Below are 26432 nucleotides of genomic sequence, written 5' to 3' on the forward strand. Positions count from 1 at the left end.
GATTTGAAAGGGAAGGAAGGTAAGAGATTTCTATCTCTTAGAAACTAGGAGATTTCTATCAGCAATACTTTGTAGTGATTTCACCAATGAAATAAAATTAACAGAATATTGAAGGTTTTAGTTTCTGTCCTATTCTAGCAGTGAGTATTTAGTGCATGTCATAAATAAAAAATGGGAATATATGTTGTAGATTTCAGCAGCTTCAAAGTGTCCAAAACCAGAATTTCAGAACCTAAAAATTCCCTTTTCTGAGGGCACATTAATCCCCATTTGGACCAGAAGTCACATTCCAGCCTGTGAATAGGATATTTCAGGGCTTGAGCAGCCCTACTCAGCACAGCCCAGAGACATTACTGCAGAAATGGGTGTGACATTGCAGAGACCTGCAGGTAGTTTTAGATACAATAAAAGTCACGTTTGAAGGCAGCCTGTTCCTTTACTGCAGCTTTCTGCAGCTTTACTCTGGGTTTTGTAGTACCTGGGCGAGTTCTGTGCTGACACTGTGGGAGCACCTCGCCAGCTCCTGTGTCCCCAGAGCCCCAGCAAGGCCTGGAGGAGCTACCTGCTCTTGGTGGAGCTGAATGGAGCCAGAGAACTGGGGAGGAAATTTTGACAGCTGGGAACTAAGGTAGTGTTTCACAGACTGGATGAGTCCCTGTGCATTAGCTGTGCCTTTCCTCTGAGGACAAGTCTATGAAGTGAGGAGATGCCTTGTTATAGGCATCTCCTTGTTTGAAGAAAGTCAACAGCAGCAGGCTGGAGCTGCCCTGGGGGAAGAGCCAGAGATGTCTCATGGCACTGACACAGTCTGGAAGGGATGGAAAAAACCCTGCCTGGGTCTGTGTTAGTAGAGAGAACACAAAAATGTGACAAAGCTGGTCAAACCTGCTCTCTGTGCTGGGACTTCAGGAGATTTTTTTCACTTGGCAAAGAAGGGGCTATAGTAGTGTTTGGCTGGTCTTTTGTAGTTGTGCTTCCAGGTGTTCTGTGTTCTGCTCTGTGGGTACCTGGACCCTGGCTCTGCAAGTTTCTTCCTTGTTCCCAATGAGGGGCAGCACTGCGGCTCTAAGCCATCAGCTTCCACTCCCCACACAGGCAGAGTTGGGAATTAACCCAGGGGAAAGCTGGCACTCAGGTATTGGGATACTGACATGGGAATGAGCAAATGGTCTGAGGCTTCTATGGGGAATAGGCCCCATGGCTCGAGACAGCTCCGAGTGCTCCCTACTCCCTGCATGGAGCTGAGCAAGACAGCCAGTGTTGTCAGCATGTGTGGAACCTATGGATGTGTGTGGATGTGTACAGATGTGTGTGGATGTGTAGAGATGTCTATGTGTGTATGGATGTGTACGGATGTGTATGGATGTTTGTAGCATAAGGATAATGTCACACATTCTGCAGGTTCTGTTGTCACAGGCTATACAGGCTGTTACAGGACATTTGGGGATCAAAGGTTTTGGAGTATCAGGACAGGAGTCTCCAGTGAAAGTAGTTTGCTGCTGTAGAGCAGATGCTTCTCATGCTCTGGACAGTCTCTGCCTGGCAAACAGAAAACAAAAGGCTGTGGATTTGCTCAGAACTCCTCAAAATTTAATCAAATGCAACTAGAAAAAATGTGGTGATAAGTCCCATTGAATTAATATTTATGAGACTTACATTTTCCCTTGCAAACGTGACATGGCATCAGGTGTGTGTCTCAAGATTGTGCTTTTCAGGACACAGGGAGAAGTGCGGTGTTCCCAAAGTGGCCCTCAATTTTCCCAAAGCATGTTCAGTGGATAAGCCTTGCAGAGACCCTGTTGTCCCCAGCCAGGGTGGCATCTGAGCCATGGGGACAGCTGAGGACACTGCTGTCACTTGTCATTCCACCGTGTGACACAGCCCAGCAGCTCTGGATGCAAGCACAGATCACCAGTGTTGCCAGGCTGGAACCAAACCTGCACAGCGATTTTGGAGGGCTGCAGCTTCTCTCCTCAGCCATTGTTATGTGAGTGCTGACTGCCTGCATGTGGCACAGAGGCAAACTATAGATAACTGCATGAGCTATTCCTTCCCTCTGATAACAAGGCCAGAACTGCACATCAGCTTTATCCCTTCTCGTACCAATCTCCCAGTTCACTGGCAGGAAGAGATATGGCCCTGGCATACAAAAATTCCCTGTGATAATCGTACCAAAACTCTGCCAGGGCGCTGCTGGTCCCCACGCTGGGGACATACTGGTCAGTACTTTTCCAGATGCCACAAAGCTTCCTCAGGGGTGTGTGATGATGTGGCTTGACCACAGATGTAGCAATAAATAGCCTACAGGGCCTTTAAGGACACCAGACATTCTCTCCCTGTCAGATAATTATCAGTCTCATACCCAAGGGCATGTTCTCTATCAGCTCACAAGTGTTTCCATGGTATTTGGTTATTTTATTTGTGTCAGGTCTGGTTGTGCTTTATACTGTAACAAACATAAACTAAATAATCATGAGGGAAAATGTCAGATCTTTTCCTGCATTTTTATGGATTCCTTTTTGGTTTGGTGTGTGCATTCACAGGCAGACAGGTCAAGATCAAGATCAAGATCAAGGATTACCCTGAGAAGGAGAGGCCTGAAACCTGCTCTATCCTAGAGCATATCCAAGGAGCATCAGTCTGGCTCCAGCCCAGAGCCTGTTGGGGGCTGACTCCATCTCCTTACACACAGGGGCAGGGATCCCTGCAGGTAGCACCTGCTGAACTGTCGGGAAAAGACTTTTTCTGTCCTTTGGGATGCAAACCTGAAGGTAAGTCTGCGGTGGCTTGGTTTTATCCCTTTAAAATATTTTCACAGTTTTTGGGAAACTTTTGTCATAAAATTCTCCACTTTTCATTATTTTCGCAGTGTTCAAAACAATCTACTCCTAAGGTAAACGTTTCAGTGAATGCTTCAGTAAAATGGAAGGTGTGTTTTGTGATACCATTCACAGCTTTGAGAACCTCTGAGTTCATACCCTCAAAAGCGAGTGCAGCAATGTTTTTGTTTAGGCTATTTACACCCCATCAGAGCTCAGAGCTGAGTTAATGTTTCACCTCAGGCTGCAGTAAATTAGAGAAAACAGTATTTCCTCATTCCCAGACTTACCCTTTTACTTCCTTTGCGTTGCTCCATTTGCTGATACAGGCAAAAACATTGCTTAATCCCTTTTAACAACTGTTGAGACTATTTTTAAACACAAAATATGTTTCTGTACTGCATTGTCTTTTGCTGACACATTTTTAAGACTACCAAGCCTCAACCAATGCTAAGTAATGAGAGCTGTCTTCTATCTGGCAAACCTACCAGAACTGTTTAATGAGTTTAGAAAGATAAACCCATGTGAACCTCAGTGATTTTTCCACCTCATTTTGTTTCACCCAAAAGCAGGAAAGGCTTGCTCCTTGGACATTAATTTTGGAAATTCTGAAGTGCTCTTTGGGTAAGCTTTTCGAAGAGGTCCTTACCAGTGGAGATGGCACACACATCTGGCAGCTGACAAACCTGTGCCTCTGCTCTGCCAAGGAGCAGCTCCCACGCCTGCCATGCTGGAGCTCCTGGGGAAGTGCCATGGGACCCGTGCTCACCTGTAACAGCAGAGGACAAGAGCTTCAGGTGAGACATTTTTCTGCTCTTTCACTCCTCTGCTGGGAGCACACATATGCCACATGAATAACATGAAGCCACAGTCTTCCACTGGCCAGAGCTCCTCAGCAAGAATTATTATTCTCAAATAGTGAAAATAATAATAGGAAGCATTGTCCTATAATCAACATCCAGTTAACAGCAAAACACTGGGATGTGTGTGTGTCTGCTCTCTGTGACTGTTCAGGACAAAATGAGAATCCAAAGTATTTTGAATTCGGTATATTGCTGCAGTGCTTGGAGAGATGCTGAGAGTTGTGGGGGTCCCTGCTGCAACCTCACCTGCCAAGGCACTGTGGCTGTTCAGTGGAGATGCTGCTGTGCCCCTGTGATGTATCCCACTGGTCAGTGCCATCTCATTTGCAGAGCAGCATAAAGCAAGCATGGATTAATTTAAAGTGTTTTGGGATTTTTTTCCTTAAAAATATTCCTCACCCCTCTCTTGACAGAACAATATAGGCCTAGGTCCTTTGGGGGGAAAGTTAAACTAAAACCTTTTAATTAAGCTTTTTTGATGTTTATGGTTTTAAGAACAGTTCCAAATACCAGGCACTATCAGTAGAGATAACTTTCTCTCTCTTGAACATGAAAACTAGAAACTAATACTTACTGCAGCTCATTTAATGAGTACATCTTGATCTGTTTTGTTGTCTCCGAGTGTATTTCATCCTATTAGTATAAAAGTACACAACTGTTTCAAATAAATCCTAATCTGGTGTAGTTAAAATATCTGCCCAGCTTTTGACAGCCAAAGTCACTTGTATGGATGAAATATTTATTTAACAAGTTAGGGCGCAAAAAGGAATGACGTCATATCAGGTAAGAGCTTTGGCCAAAGATAAAACCACAATTGTGCAATTATCTGAGATAATAATAGAACTTTGAGCACTTAAAACTGTGTATCCAATTAATTGTCAGTTCCCAAACTCATTCCTGTATCTGACAAGAGGTTACACCAACCTTCTTTTACATTTAAACTGTGTTCTTTGTCTTTAAAGTGGAGTTAAAATCATGAACACTGGGTGCTGATATGCACACAGATAAAATGTTTTCAGGTTGTCATAGGCAACATCATAATGGAAATAATTAAATGGGGTTACAGATTGGAAAAAAAAATGCCTCGTATCAGTCCAGAACTTTTGCTCTTACTTGAAATGTAGTTCTGGTTCTGGTATGAGCATCACTGGCACATGGGCCCTGTTCAGAGCACAGCAGGTTTGGCGACAGAGCATTTGCTTCGAGCACGGTGCGTCTCTGAAAGAGCAGCCAGAACCTGCAGGGCATTTCACAGCAGGAGCTGCTTCACTAGGGGTAGTGGCCGGTGTTAGGGGGGTGCTGCAGAGTGCTGGGCACCCAGGGGCTCTGAAGGGCTCAGGGCTGCCCAGGGCTGCTCCTCAGACACAGCAGCTGAGGGCACCCCCAGCCCTGCTCCCCTCTGCTGGGGCAGCCTGGCCCCCACTCTGCCCTTCCATGAGCAGTGAGGCTGGAACTTGAGGCACAGGGACAGGGTTGTGTTTGTGTTTTTAAATTTGGGGAAAAAAAATTGCAGTGCTGGATCTGTGATGAAAATAACAGGACAAAATACAGCCCCACTAATGGCATCTCCCATAGCTATGGGGCTCGAGTTGTGGTAGGAACCTGCTGCATCAAAGTCCGCTTTACAAAGCAGGAGGAAAGAGTGGAGATAATGTGGGATGGGGCATTGAGGGCATTGGTGTGTCCGGTGGGGTGGAGTGGGAAGGGAAGGGCCGGGTCACTACCTGGATTTATGTGTTCCTTGGCAAAGGCCTCAGCCAATGGGGATGGCTGAGCAGTACTGCAGCCTGGGACCAGGGCCACGGGTGGGAAAGCACTGACTAAAAGTGGTTCCTGTGCAGTCCGAGACTGGTTTGAGGTCTGTGTTTGCTCTATCATTTCACCCATAAAAAGCATACTGGTAATGACTGAGTGGTTTGTTTTCTCTGTTGCTGTAGACACTGTTGTCCAGTTACAGAGTTTGATGCAAATAAGTCTAGAGTACAAAACAGCATTTCTTTTCACAGAATGTCAGTTTTCTCCCTCCTCTTTCTAGCCTGTCTTTCGGGCATTTATTTTGGAAAATCTAGAAAGATATGTTATGCAACAGTCTGGCTTGGCAGTCACCTTAAAGGCTGAAGTGGAGCAGTACTGTTGCTGGGATAGCATTTGGCTCCAGGTCACTGCTGGTGCTGAGCCCCTACCTTGCCCTGCCTGTGCTCCTTTCTGCAGGTAGTCTTTGGCAAGAGCCCCACCCTCACCTCTCCCTGTAGCACGAGTGGGTGTTGCTTCTGTTGGAAGCTGCCGGGAGCCCAATGCAGAGCTACAGAAAATAAATGTGCTATGAACTGACTGATTTATCGTAATTTTCTAGCCCAGCAATTAATTCTGCTCTTGGGAGGCAGAACCAAAGCAGCAAGCAGGCAAGCAGTCTGTAAAGCCAGATCAGGGCTGATAAGGTATTCCACCCTCCATAGCCCTGTCCTAGCACACAGAGCAGCCTATTAAGGAATCATCTCCCCCAGGATCCCTGACCCCAGCGAGGATCAGCCCTGGCTGCATCACAGCGGAGCCGAGCCCGGCAGCACCCAGAGACAGAGCAGGGACCCCGAGGTGCTGGGACAGGGGGATGGCAGCAGGGCTTGGACCGGGGTGAGCACTGCTTCTGCCCTCCCATGAGGCTGCAACCTCCTGCTCAGGGCTGGCAAGTCACTGCTCTCACCTTACATTTTGCAGATTGCTTTGACACTCATTCTTAGTACATCTTAGCACAGATACATATTCCCACAGTTCGAGCTGAAGAGCTGGGTGGCCCTAAATGTGATGGCCCTGTGCTGGTGGCTGATGGTGTCTGTGTGGGCTGTCCAGGGGTGAGCATTGGTCACTGGGCAGTGGGGCCAGCTTGGGGCTGGTGGTGTCTGTGAGGCCTGTGGGGAAACTGAGGCAGCTGAGAGTGCTGACCAAGGATTTGGGAAATGGTCCCCACAGGTGCAAGTGGGTGCCTGAAGTTCCCATGGGACCTCAGGCACCACAGTGGATTCTCAGTCCTGGGGATGTGGGGGCCAGTAAGGAGGGGAGAGAGAGAACTACTCTTGCCACTGCTTGTGCCTCACGCCCTCCCAAGCAGAATGCACCCCCTCTCCCTGTCCACACTCTTTTTGTGTCCATTTCTCACTTTTGAGACCTGCATTAAATTTCTCCCAGCCCTCAGGGAACTCAGAAGGGAATTCAGATGCTGTAGGTAAAAGCTGCAGCACACAAGCAGCATTCCTGCTGGGAGGGCTTATGTCACAACAGCTCAGCAGCTCACTGATACATCCCTTGGGCATGCAACAAGTACCTGTGCAAACCCAGTGCAGCAAAGAGAAGGCACGGAGAAGGAGGAGGCTGCTGCCAAGGCAAGCTCCTTGAGCCACTTGAAAAATTCTCTGTGTTTAAGGGTCTCTGTGTGTGGTTTTAATTGGAATTTTCCTCTATCTATAGCAAAAGAAATAATCTGAATCTATGGTTACTTCTACAAACCTTTCTGTTTCAGACAAGTGGAATCAGTGTAGCTCGTTTTTAATCCTTAATTGTGACCTTCATGTGTACCTTGCAGTTCTGAACTGTTTGTATGTACAAACATAAAAGTAAAAACCAGAAGCATTGCATCAACTTTTGAGATAAAATTCAACCTCGGGGCAAGGCGAATAGCTCCCTCCAGCCTCGGGGATCCAGATGAAGTTTCTCAGAACTGATGGCCGTGCCCACCTCCTGTCAGAACTGACGGGAGCAAGGCAGCAGCGCAGATTGCTGGCCAGTGCCACCAGCCAGGACTCCTCCTTGTGTCCTGCAGGTGCTCTGTGCTGCAGGGATGTGCTGCTGATGGCACTGGGCACCACTAAGGCAGAGCTGGCCTGGCCCTAAGCTGCCTTTGGAGTTTGGAGCAGACATCTGCATCTTTGCAGGACTGAAACTGTGCAGCCCAGAGGAAGCAACATAACAATTTTCCAGATTCTTCCTCCTCCCTTCTGAAAAGGATGCCTTGAGTTTAAAACAAAGCAGTTCATTTACAACAGAAGACTAATGAATATAGCCGCCCTTGCTCTTTTGCAAGTTTAAACACCTCATCTTTCCTCAAAGAACAGCTCTAAATAATTTTATCTGCAAGCCCTAAGCAGGAATTTGTATTCATGGTAAGACACTTATTGAGTTAATTTATTTAATGCTGGGGCATAATTTCTAATAGTGGAGGAGTCCCTAGGCCCAATGCAATTGTCTCCCTGTTAGGACATTAATATTTAAAGGAGTTATAATATTATGTCAATTGATCTGTGTATTTTAGGAAGTAAGATAGCAGTTATTGATGGTCACTTGTGTGAAGGATTAGTTTAAATAAAGCTGTTACTTGGCAGACCAATGCCTGCCCCCCAGCCAAATCCCACACCCCGGCAAGGCGGGGTCCAGGGTCTTGGACCCGAATGGAATGTGGAGAATGTGGAGGAAAATAAGGCAGTGCACATCTGGAGGGTGCTGCTGCGGCTGCTCCATAGTGCCAGGCTCAGACAGCAACAGGGGGGACGCTGCAGTGCCTTCATGTGGCTGCCAGTGCTGCTGCTGTCAGCATTTCTTGGAGAGGTGTGAGGCTCGTATGATCTGACCGAGGAGCACTGGGTATGTGTTCTGCAGGAGACTCATTCATCTTGACAGATAGTCTTACTGATGACACTCAAGACAAATAACTTGACCTTTGTGTCCCTTAATTTCTCGGTTCTTAGAAGTGGGGAATATATATGCTATTTCTTGAGTGATTTAAAATGAGAACTGTTCTGAATTTTAAAAAATTCTTACTTGTTTTACTACTGTATTAAATTCCATATTGCACTAAGGAACATAGTGCTGAATGGCCTTTAAAAACAAGGTAATATGGAAACCAATCCAGATTGGGTAGCTTTGTGCTTATTGTAGATATTGAGTATTTATTGAGGAAAACTGAACGTTGGCATGGAAGGACGTGCAGCTGCAGTGCAGCTTTTAGTGTGCTCCCTGCAAGAGCAAAATAAATGTGTTGGGTAAATGTGGGCCGTGGAGGTGCTCAGGAGGGTATGTGGCTGGTTTTCCCCCAAAACTTCCAGTGAGGAGTGTTTCACTGCCCTGAAGAAATGCAGACGAATAGATGTGTAAGATGAATGATTGTGTCTGAACTGTGCTCCTCGAGGCCCCATCTCATATTTTTTGCTTGCGTGCTTATCTGTCAGCGTATTGTCAAACCTTTAATTAATGCATCACTTGCAGCTCCTTTCACCCTCACCTTCAGCCCTGTCGGCTCCTTTCCCGTCCTGGGCAGGTGCTGCCGAGGCAGCTGCTCAGCCAGAGCAGAGACACAATAAAGCGATCCTGTCCTACTCCTTTCCTGCTGGGAGAGGTCAGCGGGTCCCTGCTGCTTCTCCTGTGCAGGGGTGGCCCGGGGCACGTAGCGACTGCGAGGGCAGGGATTGAGTGCTGAGCTCCCCCAGCTGTGCCTGCCAGCACGGAGCCGCAGGGGAAACCAGTTCCCTTTGTCATGGACATCACAGATGACCAAGGAGAGTAATCCTGAATTACCAGGGGAACTGCACAGTTTATTTGACATTTACCTGTTACCTGGAAGCTTGGAAGAAAAATTCCCACATGTTCACTGAGGATTTTGTGGCCATGTCTTGGTGTATTGACTATGCCCTTGGTCACCGAACAGTGTTTAAGGCTACATTTTTCTGTGAAAATGAAACCCTTTGGTGGACAGAGAAACATAAATACACAACCTTATCACAATTTCTTCCCACTACTGATAATCTCTGATGAAAGCTCCTGCCCTATAACAGCAGAATTGCTGTTGTATTAACTGACATGCTGAGCAGTGAAGAAATACTGTGGTTATATTCAGCTCTGGGCACTGGGTCACCTTTCCCTTGCCCAGGAGTACTTATAGATTTCCATTTCACTGCCTCCCAGTCCTTGGTATATTTATTGTCTTTACAGTCATCCTGTGTAAAACATGGGATATTCATTAGGGATGTTTGGGATTTGCAGGGGTCCCCGGACGAGGGAAGAGACGAGAATCTTGACTCCATGTTTCAGAAGGCTGATTTATTATATTATGATATATATTATATTAAAAATGCTATATTAAAACTATACTAAAAGAACAGAGAGAAAGGATTCATCAGAAGGTGAGACAGGAATAGAAAGGAATGAATAACAAAGGCTCGCGATTGACCAGAGAGTCTGGCCCAGCTGCATCTTTGGTTATTAAGTAGAAACACCTCACATGGACCAATCCCAGATGCACCTGTTGCATTCCACAGCAGCAGATAGTTATTGTTTACATTTCTTTCCTGAGGCTCCTCAGCTTCTTAGGAGAAAAAAATCCTAGCAAAGGATTTTCATAAAAATATCATGGTGACAAGGATGCTCATGAGAGGTTCCTCAGCTGAAGTTCATGAAGTCTCATACTTTAACTGAAGTCTGATTTGTAAAATTAACTTCTTTCCACAAGTTTTTTCAACAACCTGGACCAATCTTCCTGCTTTTCAATCAAAATTGTGGTCTAACATTGCTGTGAGTGAGTAAATGATTCTCTCTCTGGTCCTGCATCCTCACATTATAGTGAGGAGCCCTTGAGAGCATCGAGAAACATCTGAGTAACATTTCAGAGAATGGGCTAGAAGAGCAAAGCCTTGTTGGAAATTCAGATGTGGGACTGGTATTAGAGCATATTGTGTTTTGAAAAAACTCCATCCTTTCTCCAGTGGGATGCCTTGCATTCATAGTACTTGAATGTTCAGGAATTTTACTGGCGTGGTGTGGGCAAAGTTGTTATTTCCTGGTGCTCTGCTTGTCCCATGGTACAGCACCAGAGCTATGTATGTGGCTGAGGAGGCAGAGTGTCCTCTGGGCTATACAGGAAGGATCTAACCCAAGAAGAAAACTCATGATGTTTGCATTATTAAGGTGCAACCACATTGGAAGCTGAGGCTTTAAATACCATGTGTGATGAGAGAGGTGCTAGGTCTGAAAAAAAGGTGTGTGACTGGAGCAGCACTTCCAGTGGGAAGCTGGAGATGAGAGTGGAGCAGAGCACAGCTCAGAGCTGCCACTGTGGCACCTGCTCCAAGGCCAGCACAAGCCCAAGGAGTCTTGGGCCAGCAGCCAAACTTGGTTCCACTCCCAGAAAAGTCAACGAAACCCCTTTGAAGTGCAATGACCTCATGCTCTGCTGCATGCTGAGTGGCTTGTCAGCATTGCTGTTAATAGCAGGGGTTTATCCCACGTACAATCAATGGAGCACAGAGTTGCAGCACTTCTGTGAGGCTGGGCAGGGGAGCCTGGGACTAAAAGAGGCTGAAACTGCCATCTGTGGGCAGGATCTCTCTTGGCTTCAGAGTCTGACTGCTCTGGGAGCTACCCACACATTTTCCTATTTAATCAATCTGTTCCCATGGTGCCATTCTCAACATCAGCTATTGCCCTCCAATACTGAGAAGAGAGGAGAGGAGCTGGAATTTGTTGAGGACTTCAAGACCTGAGTTATCACCAGGGCTTTTTATGTGGTAAGTGATAGAACATGCTGAAAAATGATACTAGCCAGGAAAAAGGGCAGGAGCCACTGCATATCAGGTATGTTAAACATCACTCTGTGATAGTTCCGACTGTGCAGCATTTCTTCTCCCTGTCTCCTTCCCTTAAAATATTTTTTCCTAAACCACAAGACTTTGTCTTTCTTTTCTTCTTTACAGACAAGCAGAGCAAATACAGAAACAATCTCCAGATATGTTCTGCAGATATTTTTTCTTCTTCTGTCTGTGTCTTTTCCTTCCAACCCAAAGGTAAGTGTAAGGTTTGTTTTGTTTTAAAGGGAACATTTGAATGATGTTTCACATAAATAATGTGGGTCAAAAGGAAACTATGCTTCCAGTTATCCAGCCTATCCAAAGGTGGAAGGGTGCAGTCAGGGATGTGGTATAGGAGAGAGCAATCTGCATAGGTCCCTAAACCACATTATGGCCATTAATAGTGCAACCCATGATTTCCTGTTCAGAACCAGCACAGGTTGTAGTTTTTTACCAGAAATGCCTCCCACAAGGCTCCCAGCTCTGTTATTACCATCCTTGGTAGTACAAGTCCCAAAATTGTTGAAGTATTTACATATATACTGTGCAAAACCTGATTCTGCTGTAAGGTCCTGTTTAGTCTAAATCCTGCAGCTCCAAGGTCCTATTAATCCAGCTGTGAAGAAAACAGAAGAAAAACCCTTGGTGAGAGCTGTGAGTAACTCCATGGCTGCTTCCTGCCCAGAGCAGGGTCCTGGCACTGGGAGCAACAAAGGCTCTGTCTCCCACCTCCTCCTGCCCAAAGCAAGAACAAACTCCTAACCTTTCACTGGGTTACACTTTTCTCAGGTGAGGCTGTGCCACCCTGCACCTTAACACTCACCTCTTACAGTCCAAACCCCATCCTTCTCACTGTCTGTGTGAGGGTACAGATCTGTCAGCCTCATAACACAGCTTCTGCCTTCAATGACCAGCCACAAAATGTAACTTTTGACATTGTAATCTAGAGTTGGACCCTCAGTATACCCAGCAGCTGGAGCAGCACTGCCCACAGAGCTGAGGGGGTGTCTGTGAAGTGCACAGTCCTCCACCTTTCCCCTCCAGTATTATTCCTGACAGCAGCTGTAGAAGCTGACACTCACATGTTATAAGAATGAAGCCTATTTAGGGGACTAGAGATTAGAGAGGAGGAGCTGTTGGACTATAAGATTTGTCTCAGGTTGTCATAAATGGGAGGAAAAAAGAAAATAATATTCCTTATATAGACTGTACAGGGAGTGGGAAGGGGATGTTGGGGTTTATTTCTCAGGCTTGTGATCTACAGATCTTGCTTGATTTTTCTGTTTGAACAAAACATTCTTAAGATACTATGTGTGTGACCCGGATTTTAAGAACATTAAGATACTGTGTGTGCAACCTGTAGCTATCAGCCAGGGCAATTTGCCATTTTCCCACCTCTTGAAGGTGCTAATTATTCAGCCAGGACAGCAATGTGAGCAAATGCTTGTAATATCAATTATGTATTTGGTTTTAATAACTATTTTATACTCTTTGTTTGTTTGTTTGTTTGAGCACAAGCTGGAAGCAGCTGCAGCTGCACACCAGATGTGCCCAGCCCAGCATGTAACAGTTGGTGTTTGTGTCCCCAGGAGCTCTCTGGGTCATGGATCCAGCTTGCATGGCAGGGGCACAACATCCCTCCCTGGATTTGAGAACCTCACCATGGGGTACAACAAATACCTCCGGCCCTACTTTGGTGGTATGTTGGCTCCACACAAGGGAGCATTTAAAATCGGTCTATAAAGCTCATGTGGAGGGGAGAGCAGGCGCTGCTCTCCTTTCTCTGCATCCACTACTCTCTCGAATAGCTGGTGCACGTATGTGGGGGGCTTGGGAACAGGTCCAGCTGTGAGGTGAAGAGCAGGAAATTTATAAACTATAATATCTCTATGAAAGACTTGACTAAATAATTAAATTCTGCTCTAGCTGTACAAGCTTTTGTTTAGAGCCTGACCCTTGTGAATGAATTTCTGCTTTAGTTTTGGTCATGTTCAGTTATTATAGCTATTTATGCAGCTTTAGAGGAACAAAGCCATTCTTCTTGCAGGAATATTGACTTTTGACACATGCTTTCACCTCACACTGCAACACAAATCTGTTTCAAACCCTTGTGAGACTCTGGGGAGTTGGGAGCAGGCAGGAATTTAGGAACTTATCTGAGGCTATTGAGCAATTTGGGTGTCAGGTCTCCCACCTTCCAGGTTAGTCCTGTTATCACACAGAGGGACAGGTTTCTCCGAATGACATTCACAACCTGAAAAGTATATTAAAAGTTTTAGAAACAGCAATGACCATTTTTATTTCTATTAATTTTGTTTTTGTGCCTGAACCATTAATGAAACCTCACTTGACAGAAAAATTTCCCATCAGCTTTCACAAGGCCATGGATATTTCCCATTGTAGACTGATCTGCTGCTACTGGCCTGAGCAGCCCTGAGCTGCTTCCTTTTCCTGGCCGTGGTAATAAATTTCTGAGACAATACAGAATTTACCATCTTGCTCTGCCTAGAATGGCTGACCTGATGCAGGACTAGAAAAGCTCCTCTAAGTCCTGTGACACCAGTGAGCGGATGCTTCTCTACAGCAGAACAGAGATCCACTGCATCTGCAGCAAATGTTAAACAAAACCAGCCAGGATTCTCATGTGACCTCCCCTGGAGGCCGAGTCCTCACAGTTGTGTCCTGTGGTCAGTAAATGCAGTGGGTTTGAGTCTGAATAGAAAGAGACGTGAACAACAGCTGCTTTAAAAAATACACATCTTCTGCAAATGAAATAAATTTATGAACCATTTAAAACAAACAATCAAAGCCAAAACCACCTGGAAAGAGTTTCAGAAATTGTGTCCATTGGTCATTCCTCACTGTGATTCATTCATATGATGAACAGCAGTTTCAGCAGTTCCACCAGGAAAGGCACCGCTCTGTTGTCACGCAGGCAGAGAGGGCTGTGCTGGAAAGCGTTGAGCCGCGCTCGGAGCCCCGTGTTCCCCCAGCATCGGCGGAGCCCGGCCTGGCATGGGGTCCCGTGTCCGTGTGTCCCCGTGTCCCCATGTCTCTGTGCCCCCATCTCTGTGTCCTCTTGTCCCCGTGTCTCTGTGTCCCTTCGTCCCTGTGTCTCCATGTCCCTGTGTCACTGTGTCCCCGTGTCTCTGTGTCCCCATGTCTCTGTGTCTCTGTGTCCCCATGTCTCTGTGACCCTGTGTCTCTTTGTCCCCGTGTCCCCATGTCTCTGTGTCCCTTTGTTCCCGTGTCCCTTTGTCTCCGTGTCTCTGTGTCCCTTTGTCTCCGTGTCCCCGTGTCCCTTTGTCTCCGTGTCTCTGTGTCCCCGTGTCTCCGTGTCCCTTTGTCTCTGTGTCCCCGTGTCCCTTTGTCCCCGTGTCTCCGTGTTCCTTTGTTCCCGTGTCCCTTTGTCTCCGTGTCCCCGTGTCCCTTTGTCTCCGTGTCTCTGTGTCCCCGTGTCCCCGTGTCCTCGTGTCCCTTTGTCTCCGTGTCTCTGTGTCCCCGTGTCCCCGTGTCCTCGTGTCCCTTTGTCTCCGTGTCTCTGTGTCCCCGTGTCCCCGTGTCTCCGTGTCCCTTTGTCTCCGTGTCCCCGTGTCCCCGTGTCTCCGTGTCCCTTTGTCCCCGTGTCCCCGTGTCCCCGTGTCCCTTTGTCCCCGTGTCCCCGTGTCCCGGGCGGTGCTGCCCTCTCGCGGTGGCTTCCGGCGCTCGCGGCTCGGGGCTGGCTCTCGGTTCGCGGATCTCTCTCGGGCTGGAGCTGGAACCGGGCAGAGGCCGCTCCTCCGCATTTTAGGAGTGTCTGTTCTCGGGAACCAGGGATCTTCTCTCCTCTCGGTGGCTCCTCCCCAGGAACTGGGGCTGCGCAGTACTCCCTGAGCTGTGGGAAGTGCTCTGTGCAGAGGTTCCTGGCCGGGCCACTCCGTGGCTGGTGTGGGCTGGGATCAAGGACTAAGTGGCTCTGGCTGCCTGTCCAATGGCAAATGCCACTGAAATGGTGCTGACCTAAACTGCTGAGCTTTGCAGCCAGTGCTAATGGGTATTTGCCCTCTGTTACCACCACCAAACACAGAACTCCAGCTCCCTAACAGTGACAACTGCATTTCAGGTCATAGAATTTGTGAGCCTAATGCTCTGAAACTGTGTCTGACCCTCTGGGCCTCTGCAGGTTTAGTGACAGTGAGTGAGGCTGATGACAGTGCCCACCCTGCACAGAATCCTGAGTGGCTTTACTGTGCCCTCCACACTTCCCTTCTCTCTGCTGAAGCATTTCATTCCCTCTGCAGGAGAGCCTGTACAAATTGCAATGAGTCTGGACATTGCAAGTATTTCTAGTATATCTGAGAGTGACATGGTAAGTGAAAAAAAACTTTTATTTTACAAGATAAGATTGAGATATACCTGAGAGACTTCACATGTATTCCTGTGTGTCCAGCACAGAAATGGTAATTTTGAAACTGCTTTGCTGTTCAGGGGCTGTTGACCACTTTCAGCAGTGGGATGAAAATAGAGCTCATTTATGACTGCAGACTATTGTCCTAGGTTAAGGGCAAATTTGGGAAGAAACTCCCAAAGGGGTTCCTCTAGAAAGCAGATTCAAGTGGCCCCTCACCCAACTGGTTCAGGAGAATATTTCCTTGGAGATAAGTGGAAAAACCTGGTTATTTACCGAGCAAAGTATACACAAGCATAAAAAAATAATTATATTAAACAAGAAAAACCTCTCGCTGTTCTGAAGAGATGGCAAATTCAGAAAGTCCTTTTCATGGGCTGTAGCTTGGCTCACTCAGTCTGTTATCAGTCCCTCTGGCACTGGAATGCCATGTCCCAGACCCAATGGGCCACAGGCATGAGCTCCTGGTGTTTTTCTGGGTTTTCAGTCCAGAGCAGGTTAGAACAGTTCCAAGAAAAAGAAAAAAAACACAATCCGGGGAACTTCTCTGCCTCCACTAGCTATAAACTAACTAAAAGCAAAGGAGAGCTCTCTCCTGCTGTCTGTGCTGCAGACAGCATAGTCCATGAGAAGGAATGTGGGGGAGCAAGTGCAGTTTCTGAAAACAAACTGCACAGTTCTTTTCCCCCCCTTCACTTTCAGAACCAGTCTTAAAGGTGCAAAACTTAATATCCAGCATAAACAGAACAGACGATTAGGAATACAAGCATCATGTCACCCTAAGACAACTGTGTAGATGCTATAGTAACGTGGGCTTACAAGAAAAAAAAGTGGTTCCAAAAGTCCTACTGGTCAAAAACTCAGCACCTTCTAGAAATCAGACCTGGTGGAAATAGAAGAAATCAATAGTGGTGGCATCCCTTGTGAAAAGGAAGTTGAATAGTCCAGCAGTGCCTGTGGTGTCCAGAAGGCTCTGCAAAGCATCAGCTTCAGAGCTGAGTGGGTGCTACTTATTCTTTTCTGGTGGGGCACTGTGAGAATGCTCCAATCAATGCTGCATGTTGATTTTGACAGGCCAAACTCAAGTTAATCCCAGTGTTCTTAGATTTAAAATTCCAGTTAAAATAGAAGGCACCAGTTTTCTTTTTTGACTTGTTTGGGTTTTTTTTTCCAAGATGTCCCTGACATAACAGGTTGGATTCACTTTTTTCTCCAAAGTGCCAATGCCTCTTTGACAACCAGATTTATAGTACATGTGGAGTTTCCTAGCTCTAGGCAATGACTGATCTGTAATGTCAATGACTTGTAGGGTGCCCTCAAGTGTGTGCTTCCCATCTGTTCTCTTACCTGCAAAATGGGCACAAAAGCATCAGTTATAAAAATTGCTCATTAAAAACATAAAGTTCTGTAAGTATAATCTTTAGTCCTCAAACTCCACACCTTCGAGTGGAAATTTATTAGAAATATTACAGAGTGAATAAGACTGTGGCGAAAGTGAAACTTGAAGCTTGAAGCCTGGCTGTGATAGGTTGAATAAGGATGTGTTCTATCCTTTGTCACACACGTGGTGTGCCCCAGCTGTGCCATGCATGTGCCTGGACACACATCCCCAGGCTCTGCTCTGTTTCACAGGATTACACAGCCACCATCTCCCTGCGACAGCGATGGACAGACCCTCGGCTGGTCTTCCACGGCAACAAGAGCTTCACGCTGGATGCTCGCCTGGTGGAGTTGCTCTGGGTGCCAGACACCTACATTGTGGAGTCAAAAAGGTCCTTCCTGCATGACGTCACTGTGGGCAACCGCCTCGTCAGGCTGTTTTCTAATGGCACTGTCTTGTATGCCTTAAGGTACGGAGACCTCCAGCTTTGCTGCCACTGGCTCAGAATAGCTTTCAAGAATTACCCTGGACAGGAGCAGGTACCAGCTGTCACAGGTCATGAGTTTGGGGTCAACAAGCCAGCTGTGAGCATTCTCTGCTGATCCATTTCCCCCTTTTCTGGCTTCCAGAAATGCCAGTCAAGGATCAGGATCTCCCATCACGGTGCATGCTGTATCCTGAGGCCTGCTCAGAAAGCTCACAAGTTTAGGTGTCACTGAGGAAAAATCCAGTCAGATGGGGGCAGGGGAGGAATGGAAGGAGGACATCACAAAGTAAAAGTTCAACTGATAGTGGGAAACCATTTGCTTATCCAGTGATGACTTCTGTTTTGTACCAAGAAGTGTATTTGTCCATGAACTGCAGCAAGGTGCCCAGCACTTGAGTTACCAATTCCTACAGTGCTCTCCTTAGCTTGTCTTAACTGGGTCCCAGTTACCTCAGCTGCAGAGCAAAACTCACCTACCTCCACATCAGAGAAAGCCAGAGTAAGTGTGCAGTTAGTCACTGTGCCTCAAGTCGCAAGTGCTGACTCCTTAAGATGAGCAAATTGTAGCAATGGGAAAAAATGTGAATCTGCACTCAATATCCCACCAGATCAAAGCAAAATTCCTCCTTTTTCTACATTTTCATTGGGGTGGCTGCAGAGAGTGCTTGTTCTTGAGGGTTCTCAGTTAATTCATATCATAGGTCCAAATAATCTAACTGACAGACCAGAGCAGGTGATCCAGTTTGCTGTGTAAAACATGCTTTTATTGCAATTATCAGAGTTCTTTCTCTCCCTACAGAATCACTGCTACTGTTGCCTGTAACATGGACCTGTCAAAATACCCTATGGACACACAAATATGCCAACTGCAGCTAGAAAGCTGTAAGTATAATGTTCTAGAAAACCCTAAATTTGTTTATTCATAAGTAACTACACATCTTGAATATTTGGATTAAGCATGGTGGCTTTCTGGAGTAGATTTTTATTCCTGCAAATTATAATATCCAAAAGAAAACAACTTCTGTGTCATCATTCTTCAAAGGTTTGTGTTGTAATTCACAGCCCAGAGAATTCCTGTCACTGTGCAGTTTATGCAAAAAAATGGTAATAAAGAATATTTATTAAAGTGTAGATAATTCAGTCTTGCACAGAAAGGATGAAGTAATGTTGGTTGGTTTTCAAAATTCAGATTCTTTTGAACACACAGCTTCTTCAAAACTAACTTGCAGGATAAGTGCCTGTGATACAGTATGAGAAGGAACAATTCTCATATCTTTAGGTAGCTAATACCCGTTTCACCCCCCAAATCCCCACTGTAAAAGGACATGGGGAAGGGTGGTTCTCACTAGAATTAGAGTTGAATATGGCTCTCAAACTCATGAGCTGAAATTAGGACCAAACCCAGGTTTGTGGTACCTGCCCCCTCACTAGGGAAGGGATGCAGAGGATGGGACCCTTGTCAACAGAAGAGTGTCAGACTGAGAAGTCTCAAGAAGAGGAATTATCAGTGAGTTCTGCTCTCAGATTAAAAGCTCACCTAAGGCAATGCTGGCTGAGAAAGACTCCAAGGCAACGTGAGCCACTGCAGGGTTGTTGTCCCAAAGCTCAGCCAGCACAGTGCTGCTGCTCCAGACCTGTGATAAGCAGGCAGCCAGCTCCTGCTGCATGGCACAAAACCAAACTTCCACCATCTCAGCATGGAAAAGACCAGATTTTTAACTTCTGGGGTTGCAGCATGAAGCACCTAGGGAAGCACATATTATTTTCACATTAAAATCATATTAGGTCACCATGGTTAACTTCATTACAAAGAATAGCTCCTGAAATAATAATGATTGGCCTCTTCTGCTAAAGCAGAGCATGTTTAGGCCTGGTTTAAAACTGATTGGGTCCTACATCATGCTCAGTTGCTGTATAATTCCAATGAAATTACATACATATTGCCCACTGGAGATTTCATTAGGATAAGTGCCCAGAAATAATACTATTTAAATATATGCCAGATGAATTAACAACAATCTATCACTTATAAAATTTTCCTTATTAACCACGATTTATAAAACCACTTAGGAACTTTGAAAAGTCAAATGCTTAGGATTCTACTCAGGGATTCATGCTCTGGACACCTAATTTAGGAGTTCATCACACCCAGGCTCTGGTAATTTGTGTCTAATAAGAAAACACAATTAGATGTAAATAGAGCTGCAGCTTCATCTGATTCCTTCTACCAGGACAAATGGGTTATTATCAGAATCACAGCGTCCCTACTCATGGTCTCAAAGAAGGGCTCTTAATAAAAGAATTAAATCAGTGAAACTGATGGACTTGTTTCCTAAATTAAGTCAAATTTTTGAAGGGAATGGCAGGCTGGCAACTCAGTACAAGATTTACCCCTCAAACTGAGGTATCCCTCAGTCTAACCTGAGGTTATGTCATCCCTGGAGGCAGACACTCAGATGGCATATATGGAGTCCCACTGCTTTGAGGCAGGAATTTGGTGTTACCTAAATGTTGTGTGCATTTATTTGTCATCAGTAACTTAATGACTTTGACATAGGAGGAATGATGTGTAGAAAAGATTGTTTTTATGAGCAGGGTTCCTGTACTCCTCTGTACAGTCAGAGGAGCCTGGTTCATAGCCACCTAACAGTCTCAGCTGTACGCTCCTGACTAACTGAAAATGCATTTTCTGATGTTTTGAAGCACTTGAATAGATGACTCAGTGAAATGTGCTTCTGCTCTGTGGTAAGGGGCTCAGTGGGATCTGAATTTTCTTTCTTAACCACTGTGTTTCTCCTGCTCTCCTCTCAGACTGAAGAGAGAGACTGTGTTTGAGGGTTAACCGTGTCAGTACTAATATCCCATTGTATGTAATCAAGCTGTGTATGACAGCAATGGATTACCTTTGAAAACATGAATACCCCATATAAACAACTGCAGTAGGGTCTCAGCAGCCTTGCACATTGTGTGTCATTCCCAGAGGTGTGTATTCCCATCAACATCTGGACCAAGGGCAGTGAAGGAAGCATAGCTGATGTCCCCTGCGTGGTCAGACACAGCTCAGGGGCCTCTGTCCAGTCTGCTGTGCCAGGATCAGGGTTCTGCTCCCTGCAGGAGGCAGAGCAGGGCACAGCTGGGCTCTCCCTGGCCACCGCAGTAACAGTGTCTGTGTTCTCCTCAGGGGGCTATGATGAGAATGATGTCACCTTCATCTGGCTGAGGGGAAACAACTCCGTGCACGGCATGGAAAAGCTGCGTCTCTCCCAGTACACGGTGGAGCGCTACCACACCCTGGTCTCCAAGTCACAGCAGGAGACAGGTAAATCTGGGAGAGAAAAAAACAGGGAAAGCTCTTGGGTATTCCCCATCCTATCTCCTCTCCTTCTGTGGGCCAGGATCGTTTGACTCAGTCCTGAACCAGTAAAGCCTTTAGCAGATCTTAATCTCACAAAAACAGATGAACAGAAAGGTGGTAACATCCTATTAGTTGCAGTCAGGATATTCTGTAAGATGGAAATCCACAGAAAGATGGAAGTTTAAAATATTCTGTATTCATTTGATGGATTTTAAGTTGGTTTTTTTTGCTTCTTCCTATTTTCCTCCACACATACCTGAAGAAACTATCCCTTCTATCCAGGCGTGCAGTGTATAGGTACTGAGGAAAGCAATGTTTACAGTAACTAGGAGTAAAATTAATTTTTAAATATACATTTGTTTGTAAATTACACTTCTTTCATGATGGAAAAACATATTTTTATAGATCAGAATTCAATGTCTTTTTCTTTGTCAGTGTAAAATACTCTTTCCTCCAATTACAGATAGTATGAAAGGGGGCAAAACTTCCTTAGAATGACAAGGTTTTAAAAATAGCAGTGTTTTGTTGTTTTGCTGCATACACAGCCCATGAACAACATGGACTTTGTTTCTACACTTCAAAGGGAATTATTGTTATAGAGGAGAATCCTGAAAACACTACTGATCCAGCCTCAGAACCCTTATGTCAGTATTTACAACAAATTGGTTTTTAAAAGATGGAGAGCTCAAAAATATACCATTATCAAGCATCACAAATCACTAATGAAAATAGGAGTCTGATACTCTGTGATGATAAGGCACAGGGGTGCTTTGGGATGTGAGCTAGAGCATGCTGACATCAAGAGACAAATATTTTGTCTGTTTTTCAGCCATCAGGTAAGGCTGAACCTGGCAGTGCCCTTCAGAGCAGTTGTTGGGAAAGGTGCTGTGCTGAGTGTGAGAGAGTGGGTGAGAGCATCAGCCCTGCTCTGCTTGGAGTTGAGGCCCTGCTGTAGCATTCCTGCTATGCTCAGGGGCAGGGACCCCTTTGCAATGCATCTGCTGTTCAGATGGGTTTGTTCAGATGCCTCTTGGCCTGACAGTGCTGTGTGTGTCCTCCCATGTCAGGTGTGTTACCTGCATAAGCTCTGCTGAGCTCCATCAGCTGGTGCTGGTGCTGGGCTGTCCCAGTTTTACGTTGGGGGTCCTTGGGAACCTCACATTCACCAATTCTCTTCCTTTCATAAAGGCAGTTACCCACGACTGATATTACAGTTTGAACTGAGAAGAAATGTCCTTTACTTCATATTGGAGACCTATGTGCCTTCCACTCTGCTTGTCATGTTGTCCTGGGTTTCTTTTTGGATCACCCTGGACTCAGTGCCTGCAAGAACCTGCATTGGTGAGTTCTTGCCTGAAGAATGGAGAAGATTTAAGCAGACAGAGGAGCCTTTGAAGGCTGGGTAGATTGTACTTTTCTTGAGCTACCTGCTCAGAGATAAATGGTCTGCTCGCCTTCTGCTGTTCTTTGGGGCAGAGCTGGGTTGGTGTGGAGGAGATGCTGTGGCAGGGACATGTGCCCACCTGCAGGGCTATGTGTGAGATTCATTGCAGAGAGTAGAGGACAGAGCACAGGTGGTGTGCTTTGGAGAAGGCAGGATGGAGGGATTTCTTTGCAGAAACATGAAAAAGAAGAGAGCCAACTGCCTGTTGGAGCCAAACTCCCAAAGGCAGGGAGAGCCTGTGTGAAGCTAGTGAATGCTACAAAAGTATTTCAGTTGCTATGATGGATGAATTTGATTTGGTAAGAAGTGATGTGCTTTAACTAGCCAGCAATAGAGAGCAATGACATGAACAGAAGGGTAGGCCAAGACTTCTCCAAAGTGTCCACAAGAAAAGTGTCTCTCTCTTTCCAAGGAGTTACAACAGTGCTTTCTATGACAACTCTGATGATCGGCTCACGAAGTTCACTTTCAAAAACCAACTGTTTCATTAAGGCCATTGATGTTTATCTTGGCATTTGCTTCAGCTTCATCTTTGGTGCCCTTGTGGAATATGCAGTGGCTCACTACAGCTCCTCACAGAAGTGTGCAGCTAAAGTACCAGAAGAGGTAAGGCCTGACGTACCTTAATAAGGCCAGTGGCCTTGGACTGGCAGCAATTAGTTCTCCATTAACTGAACAAGACAAATGGTCTTCTTGCTATGGATACATCAACAGTACTTCTCCTAACTGGCCTAAATCTAAACTTTTGAGTGTAACAAACACATGAATAGCACAGGAATGCTGTGTCTCTGGCAGACTTGTGAGCAGCAGCCTTAGCTGGTAGTCCTGCTGTGTTCACAGGGCCACATCCAGAAAGGCACTTGGGCCAGGCACTGGATTGGTCCATAGCCCTGAGTTGAGCTAATGTGAGCAGGAAGCACCACTGCTCCTTCCAAATGCACTCAGAAAAGAGCCAGTATAACACAACTCTTCACTCTTCTATCAAATAACTCCAACAAGGAAGGTACTCCCCTCTATCAGAGGAAAACTGAACCCTTCTTCCTCCCTTCCCAGAAGATGCTTCCAAACATCTGTCCCACAGTGTTCTGTGGGGATTGTCAGAGTGAGTTGTTCAAGGGCTCTGCTTTCATGTGAGAAATTAAATAATCAGGTATTACTCTAGTCCAGTTGTCATCAAGAGCCCAAATTCTGTCGGGGAAAAGGAGGTTTCCCACCGCAATACTGAGTTCCCAGCCATTAAGTTACTGTGTAGACAGGAAGAGATGGATATCCTGTAGGAGATGGATGTTGGATTACCCAGAGTAAAACTTGCTCAAGGACCTGAAAATATCTCTAGAAATACAGTGGTGGAAACAGGCATCTCTTGGACCTCAGGCCTTCCTAGGATTAGGCAGCAGCTGAAAGGTGTGTTTGAGTATTGGGATGACCACATATGAAGCTGTATTCTTATGTCTTTATCCTTATGGTCTTCCTCTGCAGGAGAAGACAGACCTTAAAACTGTCCACTCTTATTTCCTAGGGGCCTGCAAATGGACGGACTGAAGAAATGGAAGAAGTTGACATCACCAACATCCTCAAAAATTCTATCACCAGCTGTAATCAAAAAATCAGCTTCACAAGCATTGAGATTTCCAGTGATAATGTTAACTGCAGTGACTTGACCATGAAAAGTCATGAGAAAATCAAATTTGGCTTGAGGAACAAAATGCACAGGATCATTGGTTATTTCACAATTCAGAACCCTGCCAATGTGGACCACTACTCCAAATTGCTTTTCCCTTTGTTTTTTATGGTGGTCAATGTGTTTTACTGGGCTTATTATCTATATTTTTAGTAGAAATTAGTTGCTTCATTCTCCTACTTCAGCAGGAGAGGAATTGTGCCAGTGGCATCCAGGCACCTAACCTCAGTGAATTCAATGAGGACAAAAAGCTTCCTTGTGTTTCCTGAGGTACCCAGCAGAAGTGTGTGAGGTGTGCATGCATCAGCAGCACTGACTCTGACAGCAGCTGTTCAGCTGAGAAGCTGTGCTGGGCTCTTCTGCTCATAGCTGTATTTAATTCTACACGTCACCTGGCCGGAGATGGGTGTGCAGGACTGCACTGACAGCTACAGAGCACTACAAGAGGCAGAATTATTTTGGTAGCTTGGAGCAGGTTGGAACCTTCAAGTTGAGATGGATGAATAAGATCATGACTGTTACTCTTTGTTTGTCAGAGAGAACAGAGGGACTGTGATTGCTGCCTCAGTAGCTGCTCTGTTGCAGTGAGAGCCCTGAGGCAGCAGCAGGAGCTCAGTGCAGTGCAGCACAGTGGGATGCTCCTGTGCATGGTGCTGCTTTGTCCTGGATGGTGCAGTGCCAGGATGGTGATTCAGTACTGCACAGTGGTGCCTCACTGCTTTTAATCTGTAACTCACTGAGATAACCCTCACTTGCTGAAGTTCTCCATCCCCGAGACAGATGGAGGGTTGTTGTTTGTCAATGAGCTGCATTTTTTCAGAGATTTGGGAACATGAAATAGAGGCAGCAAAATCATTTTGTAACCCATCTCTTATACTCTTCCTGCTGTACTGCACGTGAACAGATTCTACCACTTCCCATGTCTTCCTTAAAAATCATTTTTTGTCCTGGAGAATGTTTCCTTCAGCCTTCACTGCTACAAGCAGCTCTCACTCCTTGCCAGCCATAGGCACAAGTGGCCATTTGTCATCCCCTCCTTTACGTGGCTGTGCATCTGCGGCAAGTCAACAGTGCTGCTGGGTGTCAAATGTGCATGGGTTGGGGTAAGCTAGTCTAAATCACCTTTTCACTCTCACACTTTCACTTTTAGGCTGAAACACTGTACTTTTTTGAGAAAAATCATATTCTAAGTGGGCTCTGGAAACTACCCGAAGTCAGCTTTGTTTATCCTGCAATCAGCAGAAGCCAAAGTTTTGTTTTAAAGATAAATGAAATGTGGTCACACAGTTACATTAAAGAACCAAATGCTATTTGGTACTGTGTAGCTTAAGAATACTGGAAGTCTTTATTTGCTGATTGTAAAATGAACATTTTATGGCATATTCCCCCCCACTCAGCACCGTTTTTTCGTCTGTGCTGCTTTCATCACTGAGAGGGGGCAATCCTGCAGTTACATGGCCAGAATCAGAATTGCCTGCAATGGCTCCATTCAGCAGTGTTCTGGCTGGGTGAGGCCTCTCAGTTTGTAGCTTATGTTACAGTCTCAGCATGCAGTGTTTGTTTAGCTTAAGGATCTCTTCTTGGGGGTTCCTAGAGAAGGTGAACAGAGCATGTGAAACTATAGATTTTTTACTTTATTAACTTTTTATTGAACCACTTCACCACACTGTACTTTGAGGGATCTAACCCACATATTCATAAATCATCACTTTTATGAAAAACAGCACAAGAAGACAGAGGGGAACAGGCTGACAATGGCAAGTGGAAAAACACAAACTCCAATAATGAAGTGTTGGCTTGTATATACTGGCATTTGAAGTCCATTCCATAAAATGTAATAAAGTGAATGTTTGTGATATGAACACAACCCCTCAGAGAGATTCTGTACTAAAAAAAAAATCATTATCTCTTCTCTGTATTGGTTTCTTTCTTTAAAACCAACTAAAATGCCCTTATGTGTTTTACACTAGCCACCAAACACTAATGTTAACAAAACGAATTTCTTTGTACAAAGCCCTCCAAGATTATTGAGTCCAGCTGTTCTCCCAGCCCTGCCAAGGCCACCACGAGCCCCTGTTCCCAAGTGCCACATCCACATGGCTTTTAAATCCCTCCAGAGATGGACACCCCACCACTGCCCTGGGCAGTCTGTTCCAATGCCACCACCTTTCCAGTGAAGAAATTTTCCACAATATCCAACTCTGAGCCTCCCCTGGCCCAGCCTGAGGCCGTTCTCTCTCTTCCTGTCCCTGTTCCCTGGGAGCAGAGCCCGACCCCCCAGCTGTCCCCTCCTGTCAGGAGCTGTGCAGAGCCACAAGGTGCCCCCTGAGCCTCCTTTGCTCCAGCTGAGCCCCTTCCCAGCTCCCTCAGCTGCTCCTCATATGACTTATGCTACAGACCCTTTCCTA

General features: G+C 45.8%; 1 protein-coding gene across 10 annotated transcripts; it reads left to right on the top strand.

The window, feature by feature from the left end:
• Positions 1-467: 467 nt before the first annotated feature.
• LOC119706636 (gamma-aminobutyric acid type A receptor subunit pi) lies at positions 468-25932 on the top strand. 10 transcript variants are annotated; one of them, XM_038150548.1, is made up of 11 exons: positions 468-2771; positions 3389-3616; positions 11416-11505; positions 12879-12988; positions 15570-15637; positions 17309-17526; positions 18344-18426; positions 20726-20863; positions 22088-22240; positions 22756-22949; positions 23863-25932. In XM_038150548.1, the coding sequence occupies exons 3-11, from the start codon at positions 11450-11452 to the stop codon at positions 24175-24177; spliced, it is 1335 nt and encodes a 444-aa protein (XP_038006476.1). In that variant the 5' UTR covers positions 468-2771; positions 3389-3616; positions 11416-11449; the 3' UTR covers positions 24178-25932. The 10 variants fall into 10 exon arrangements, with proteins under 10 accessions (XP_038006476.1, XP_038006477.1, XP_038006475.1 ...); XM_038150549.1 differs by having other exon boundaries at positions 3392-3616; XM_038150547.1 differs by having other exon boundaries at positions 468-3616.
• The last annotated feature ends 500 nt before the right edge of the window (positions 25933-26432 follow it).

This window comes from Motacilla alba, chromosome 13 (assembly GCF_015832195.1).
Source record: "Motacilla alba alba isolate MOTALB_02 chromosome 13, Motacilla_alba_V1.0_pri, whole genome shotgun sequence".
Lineage (NCBI taxonomy): Eukaryota > Metazoa > Chordata > Aves > Passeriformes > Motacillidae > Motacilla > Motacilla alba.

What these genes read in the sequence shown, in the direction of transcription:
- LOC119706636 (XM_038150542.1), top strand. Translation starts at nt 11,244, where the DNA reads ATGCTGAAAAATGATACTAGCCAGGAAAAAGGGCAGGAGCCACTGCAT. An exon ending in CCTCCGGCCCTACTTTGGTG is followed by an intron (nt 12,989 to 17,308) that starts GTATGTTGGCTC and finishes TCTGTTTCACAG; the next exon opens with GATTACACAGCCACCATCTC. An exon ending in GCCTGCAAGAACCTGCATTG is followed by an intron (nt 22,241 to 22,755) that starts GTGAGTTCTTGC and finishes TCTCTTTCCAAG; the next exon opens with GAGTTACAACAGTGCTTTCT.